The sequence below is a fragment of the Cygnus atratus genome, chromosome 11 (genome assembly GCF_013377495.2).
Source record: "Cygnus atratus isolate AKBS03 ecotype Queensland, Australia chromosome 11, CAtr_DNAZoo_HiC_assembly, whole genome shotgun sequence".
NCBI classification, from domain to species: Eukaryota; Metazoa; Chordata; class Aves; order Anseriformes; family Anatidae; genus Cygnus; species Cygnus atratus.
Genome location: NC_066372.1, coordinates 13,812,180 through 13,819,340, shown reverse-complemented (window position 1 = coordinate 13,819,340; position 7,161 = coordinate 13,812,180). Strand labels below are relative to the sequence as shown.

The following is a 7,161-nucleotide window of genomic DNA, read 5'->3' as shown; positions in this document are numbered from 1 at the left end:
TGCTTTAATTTAACTCGGCGGTGGTACAGGCAAGGTTTCCAGAGGGGCTGTGCGGCTCCCACACAGCCAAGCTGGGTCTGTGGGCATGGACCGGGGTGGTCCCCCCCAGCTCTGCTCGGATGTGGCAGCAGACCCCACATGTCTGGGACTGCAGGGGAAGGGGCAGATGGGGATGGTCCTTCATCTCAGCCATCCCACAGCTCCCCGCTGCCTCCTAACCCCCAACCCATTCCTCCCTTGCTCCCCACCACTCCCACCTACCACCCACCTCCCCCCTCACACCCCCTTCCTTTCTACACCTCCATGCAACAAAGCTCTGGCTCTTTGCACCCCAACACCACCACCCTTTCCCCCGAATCACAACTGCAACCTCACTCTTTGTCCCCACCCTCCTCCAAACGCAGTCTGTGCTCCCCACCTCCCAGCCCAGCCCCAGCCCCACTATTTTGGCACGAGGCAGCGCTTCCACCTCCGCTCGCCTCATTTCCATAAATACTGCTCTCTAGGAAGAGGCTCTCGCCCACCCCTCAAGCACTACTAAAGTTCAGGTTTTTGTAGGGGACGGATAATCCCACCGTTCGGTTCACCGAGCTCCTCAGTTTGCAGGATTGCAAACTCATTCACCACTACTTCTATCGCAACTTCTCCAGGGAAAGGATTTCACAAGCAGGCACTGAAAAAAAAAAAAAAAAGCGTGGCTCTAGCATTCTCCCTGGCTGGCTTCCTGAGGCTGGATAATCATAGCCTTTCCGAACTCCAACCTCAGGAACACGGCATAATGGCAAATGTCAGGCAGACCACTCGGAATTAAGCCGAAGACAAACAGCTTCCTTTATTCGGTGTGACATCTTGGGAATGCTCCAGGAGCAGCTCATACGTCTCCCTGGCTGTGCTGCGTTCATTTGTTCCCTCCTGCTCTCCTCCGACAGCTCCCTTCCCAGCTTGATCTGCCTGCCCCATACCCGCTGCTCACGCGCTGCCTCCCCTGCACACCGACACTCCTCTTTGTGCCTGCAGCTGTGTCTCAATTCACCAAAATTTGGGACAAAGGGGCAGAAATGGCTCCCAGCAAACAAAAAGCGGTATCGTAGGTGGCTCCTGTTGGGAACAGGTCTGCTCAGCCTGGCAGCTTCAGGCGCATTGACGGGGATTTCACCTCGCCAGGCTCCCTGGAAAATTCGGGAGTGTTGTGGCACGGATCCAGCTGAGGGAGATACTGAAGGATCCTTCCCCTGCCAGGCTGGGGCTGCTTGGGGAAGCAGGCAATGTCTGAGTGCCACGGAGCACCCAGAAGCAGGAGGCAGACCCCGTCCTCCCCCAGCACCCAGCACCCAGGAGTTTGGTTCCCAAAGCCTCTTCCCCCAGCCAGCAGCTGTGGCTGGACACGGGGTAAAAGCAGTGAGCTGGCTATCAGGAATCTGTGGACAGAACCGGCTGAGCACAGCCTGGTAAAGCGCTCAGCTCAGTGGCATTTCTCTTTTGGCCTAAACAATTTGGGAACGCAGCAGCCTATCTGCTCTGAAATGACCGGTCCCTGTGATAGCAGGCAGAGCCCTCTTGGTTTGGCAGAAAACCAGAAAAAAAAGAGTCAGAAAGTTGCTAGCGCTGGGCAGCAGAGGACATGCCTTCAGCCACAGGAAGGGACCAGGGACCTCTGGTCTGCAGGGGACGAAAGGGTGGACAGCAGTAACCCGGTAAGGCAGAGGTTAGTCACCAAGTTCTATAATTAGGAAATAAATAGTGTGCTAAATAAACCCAGAGCAGAAGCTTTTGAGGAGGGCGACAGAGCTGGAAGTTGGCAATGAGCAACCGAATGAGAATGTGATGGAAAAATACTGAGCAGGTGGGCCACGTGCCACCTCCACGGCTGGCTTGTGTGATGCAGCCCTTCTCCCATCCCTGGCATTTGTCTCTTTACGTTGTCAGCTCCTCAGGACAGAAGGCCAGTCTATTTAGAGATCTGCAAAGTGCCCATTACGCTTTTAGACACCATTTTCAGAAAACACATAAGAGTCCAAAGAGCACTGTGCATCCAGATCCAACAGGCTCTCAAACAGCTGAGTGCTGCAGCCGGCGAGCCTGTACCTCACAGGCGCTGCAGGGAAGGCAGAGAGGAAAAATCATTGCCTTTATTTCCATCTGTAAAGCTTTTCTGTGCTCACATGTCCCTGACAGGCACTTTGCTTACTTTCAGCTGGCAATCAAACCCTGTCATAAGAGATGTTTTCTCTCTTGCTCCTGCTGCACTGGCGGAGATCAACACCCCGATGTTTCCTCCAGCAAAAAGGTTTCCTAAGAGGTGCAAAGTCCCCGGGTGTTCTTCAGTGTACCGGTGCACGGTGAGTTTGCTGACCAGGAGAAAAGCTGGGCCAACGGAAATGAAGCAGAAAGAGAGTCGGTTCTTTACGGCAGCAACGAGCAAAAGAGAGAGGGATGCGAAGAATAAAACGTCACTGTCACCAAGGCGTTGCACGGCATGTCTCAGCCCGGCCTTGCACTGCACCAAGTTCTCTCTGCCTGATGCCTTCCCAATTGCTGGGTTTTTAGAGGTAAAATTACAGTGCTTTTCCTTGGCCTTGGTGTACAGGGCTAAGTGCCTGCCCAATGCACTAGGCAAAGCTCTATTCTTCCTGGGCCTACAGTTCCCAGCACATACATCTGGCTTCCTTTGCAGTACCCACACTAATCAGAGGAATCCTCCTGTCTCCAAAGCATTTGGGTGTTGCTGGACACCCTCATCCCACTGCAGGGCAGGAACATCACACGAGGGCCTGCTGGGCTGGAGCTGCCAAATGGCTCCCTATGAGGCAGGCAGGCTGGAAACGGAGCTCGGCTCTTCCCAGCACCCTGCCGTTACGGGACGGTTTAGGCTCCTGCTCGGATGGCATTTCCCCAGCATGAGCTGTGCGCTGCGAGTGACACAGCCTCCTGGCTGCGGGCCACATCCTGCGCACACCACTGCTCCCACAGCAGCCAGCCGCACCGTGCTGAGCATCGCGGGGCTTCGGCTGCAGCAGCAGCAGCTCCCCACATGCTCAGAGGGAGGGCAGCTTCCTTCGCAAGCCGCAACCCAGAGGCTGTTTTAATATCCTGCAGCCGGGCTTGCACTCACAAACACGCCTGCTTCCTCCCTGCCACCTCAACTCCTGCACCAGGAGGTAGAGCTGAACCCCCCCGATGTTCTCCAGCTGACCTGCACCAGGTTCCTCCTTTCCCGCCTGGAGATGCAGCACCTTTTCCACCCCATCCCTTCTCCTTGCCATAACCAGACAGCTCAGCAGTTCGGCTCCCCCTGCCGCAGAATTTGTGCTGCCAGCTATTCAATGTTTTTTCTCCCCCAGTTCTCAGGTCTCGCTCCTCACTGACAGGTCTGAGCACCCCTGTATAAAAGGCTGCCATATGTTTTACTTCTCCTTCTCAGCAAGCGGGCAGATAAGAGTTTGCTTTGCTGTGCTTTGTGGCAGTGTGCTGAAGAAAGCTCCCTGCTAATAGCCAGGTAAGAGAAATCCCCAACAGCCTCAAGACGCTATGGTAAAAGCCTTGCCTGGAGGCTCAGCACTGCTTCACCGCTTATTTTCCTGCAGTTCACCTGGGCCCACTGTGAGCAGACAAGGTATAACTGGAATCAATCGGACTGCAATTGCGTGTAATCAAACCCAAACACATTCTTCAAATACTTGGTTAAGAGGCTGATACCGGAAGTTTATCTAATAAGCCTGTCTTGCGGCTTGATCACAGGCATAGCTCAGCAGACCTCAGCCCAGCCACGTTAACGCCGTGTTTAATAACCACCACGCACCCTGGGCATTTTTACCAGGTTTGTTAAAGGCTGAAGATAAGGAGTTCGGCTCCTGCTTGACCGCAAGGTGCGGGATCGCTCCTATAGCGAGGAGAAGAGGCACTGAGGCGCTGCTGCTGTACCTCTTCCACCTTTTTCGGCTCAGCAGTTCCCGTGCTGCCCTTCCCCGAGCTCCCTCCTTCGCGGTGACTCAGTGCACGGCAGTTACTCATCTCTCCAGATACACAACTCTCTGGAAAATGTGACTTGCGCCCTGAAAGCTTTCTCGACGTAGGAAGCTCCAACTCCCGGTAAACAGAGGAGACAAGATGACTGAAATCAGGGAAGGGATTTTTCCACCCAGTTACATAAAGTGACCAAAAAACATAGCTAGGAACAGCTGATGTTACTAGGACTGTAACACGTTGCCCTTTTGGGACACTCTGAGAGGAGCAAGTTGATAAACATCGCATTGCAGACATTTCTTTCGTTATTATTTGTTTTCTTTCTGTGCCTAGACCCGCAGGCTGTTTTTGGATGGGAGGATTTTGCAGTCAGCGAGCCATGCCACCCGTCCTGCGGGAGGCAGCCAAATGGCTCCCCAGTGTCTCTGAGCGGCCAGGAGCCCTCCTCGCCCCTCAGGGTCACATTGGTCATGCCAAGGTGGGCCCCTGGCCATGCACTGTCCTGGTGAAGCCGCAGCCACCATTTTGGAAGTCCAAAATGGAGCACATCATTCTCGCTATAACCACCTGAAAGGAAGGTGTGGGGAGCTGGGGTTGGGCTCTTCTCGCAGATAAGTAGCAATGGGACTAGAGGGAATGGCCTCAAGTTGTGCCAGGGGAGGTTCCGGTTGGAAATTCTGAGACATTTCTTCTCAGAAAGAGCAGTCAGGCATTGGGACGGGATGCCCAGGGAGGCGGTGGTGTCACCGTCCCTGGGGGTGTTCAAGGAGAGGTTGGACGTGGTGCTTGGGGACATGGCTTAGTGACAGTGGTGGCAGGGGGATGGTTGGACCAGATGACCTTGGAGGGCTTTTCCAATCCCAATGATTACATGATGAACCCTAAGCAACCATTTTTAATCGCCAGGCAGCCCTACACCGCCAGCACTTCACGCAGGAACAACCTTTATTGCACACCACCACCTCACGCCCCACTGGAGCTGCTCCGCTCCCTCAGCAGAGCCCAGCCCTGGGGCCACCGAGGGCCGGGCGTGCCCCGGCTCCCTGGGCTGCCCTCCCCACAGCCGGGGTTCGGGCCCCGGCGGCAGAGATCGGCCGGCGGCGAACAAAACGCCTCAGCCCCGGCAGCCGCCTCGCCCCGCGGCCACCCCCAGCCCGGCCCCTCTCTGTCATGGCGGCGGCTCCCCACAGCCACCCCCAACCCCGCCCCTCCCCCGGACGCCAATCACGGCCGGACTGACCGCCCTCCGCACCAATGAACCCGCAGGTCCCCGCCCCTCCGCTCCTCAACCACCCAATGGCAACCGAGCCGCTCCAGCTCCCGCCCCCTACCCTCCTCCGGCACCAATGGGCGCGCGAGCGGCGGGGCGGCGCTGCCAATGGGGGGACGAGGGCGGCTGCTAAGGGGCCGCGGGCGGCGGGGCGGCCGCAGACGGGCGGGAGCGGCGGCGGAGGCGGCAGGGCCCGCAGGTGAGGGGTTGGCGGTGGCGGGGCCGGAGCTGGGTCCCGGCACCGTGACGGGACCCGGGGGGGGCTGCTCCGACCGGGGGCCTCCCGGTTTCGGTCCCGGGAGGGGTTTAAAGGTCCGCCAGGCCTGGGGGGGAGGCTTCGCGGCGCTGCGGTTTGTAATAAGCGGCCGTTTCCTCCTGCTGGTGCTCGCTGCGCAGCCTGCTCGGCGTCCTGGGGGCTCTGCCGGGTTCCCCTCATGAATTTAGGGGCGTCTCGGGTGGCTTGTGCGGCTACGGGGCGGGCAGGTGGCCCTGTAGTGGGTATGGTACGTGTATAGCTGGTATGCTGCGCCTGGGGACAGCCCTCACCCCATACAGTAAGTTTTTAAGGGGTCTCTGTTACCGGTGGCTTTACGCCTACAGCTGTCCTTGGAAGGATCTCGTCCCCTCCTCGGAAGGATCTCCTCCTCGGAAGGATCACACCGTCATTGGAAGGATCTCCTTGGAAGGCTCGCATCCCGTCATTGCGCTCTCAGGTGGGTCTCTTCCAAAACCATCCATCAGCTCCCTCTCGCCCGTGCTTTACGCTTGTCCCTGCTGTGGTAAGTTCCAAAGATTCCTCTCTGCCCCTTGCAGGTTGCTGTTTGCTTCCACATCATCAGTGCCTCCTAATGTAATAAATGTTTGTGGGTTATTAATCAGCTCGCTGGCACAGTGGGTTCATGGTGGTTTACGTGCCTCGTTTATCAATGGTTATCGTGTTGAGCCGTGTCTGTAGTACTGCTTGGGTTGGTATGTTCCAGTCCTCGCTGATACCGTGTTCCTAGAACGCAGCGTTGGGTTGTTTGCATTCTTAATATCTCGGTTTCACACCTTCTTCCATAATGTTTATTTCCTGTGCCTGAGTGGGGAGTTTTGTTACTGACATCGCCTTTGTTCGATTGGTCCCCTTGCTGGGTCACCTACTTCTCTTTTCTGAGATGCTTGTTCAGGTCTTGTGTCACAGGAGCAGCTTGAGTAAGTTATCATCTCTTCTTGGATCAGTGGGTACGCAGCCTTCCTTAGAGCAAGAACAAGAAGGATATTAAAGAACTGAGAGGTAACATTTGGGTTCTCCTGTCTTACTCTTAAAAACAGTCATTTTTCAGCTTTTGCGTTGGCAGCTCCTCAATGTTCCTGAGTGAACTAGCTGAATAGGGCACGAGGCTGACCTCGGATTCTGCTGGATTCTGTCTTTTCTAGGGGTGGAATCTCTTCCCTCTCTGACCTCCAGAGAGCTGTGGAGGTTGGGGGTAACGCTTTCCATCTTGCAAAAGCATTTCTGAAGAAGTTAAACTAAAAACCGATTTGTTCTACTCCTCTTGTAAAAGCTGTTTTCCCTTCAGTGAATAAATAGCAGCTTAAGCTTTCAGCGTTTCATAAAGCTGCATTATTAAACTTCTCATGTGAAAACCCAGAGATTAACACAGTGAAATGGTCACTGTCCTGGGCTGTGGTGTAGAGAAGGAAAGATGGCAAAACAACAACATTTGTCTTTGACAGGCACACAGAGAGGTTGTCCAAACACAAAGTTTCAACCGCATTTATAGCTGTCTTTTGATGCACCATAGAAAATGGTGGCTTTAGAGCAATGATTCAATCATTCTGTAGTCTGACCTCACCTGATAATGGAAACATTGGTGCTGCTGGATTCACTTTGTCCTTTTACTTGTCTTTTTTGCTCTCGCCTACCTCTTCATCCTTCGTGCTGC

General features: G+C 55.2%; 2 protein-coding genes across 5 annotated transcripts in view; both read left to right on the top strand.

The window, feature by feature from the left end:
- Nucleotides 1-933: 933 nt before the first annotated feature.
- LOC118251977 (uncharacterized) lies at nt 934-4,131 on the top strand. Of its 2 annotated transcripts, XR_004780002.2 has the most exons (3): nt 934-2,549; nt 3,342-3,496; nt 3,585-4,131. XR_004780002.2 is itself a non-coding variant. In XM_035554723.2 (2 exons), exon 1 carries the CDS (start codon nt 2,163-2,165, stop codon nt 3,084-3,086), a length of 924 nt encoding a protein of 307 aa, XP_035410616.1. In that variant the 5' UTR covers nt 934-2,162; the 3' UTR covers nt 3,087-3,496; nt 3,585-4,131. The 2 variants fall into 2 exon arrangements, 1 of the variants encoding a protein (XP_035410616.1); XM_035554723.2 differs by having other exon boundaries at nt 934-3,496.
- Nucleotides 4,132-5,322: 1,191 nt separating this feature from the next.
- ABHD2 (abhydrolase domain containing 2, acylglycerol lipase) overlaps nt 5,323-7,161 on the top strand; it is a 40,056-nt gene continuing 38,217 nt past the window's right edge. For 2 of the 3 annotated variants that reach the window (XM_035554904.2, XM_050713015.1), the window contains exons 1-2: nt 5,323-5,432; nt 5,834-5,946. The gene's annotated coding sequence lies outside the window, so the exon portion shown is untranslated. Of the gene's footprint in view, nt 5,737-5,833; nt 5,947-7,161 lie in introns of all 3 variants that reach the window. The other variant, XM_035554905.2, reaches the window with a different exon arrangement.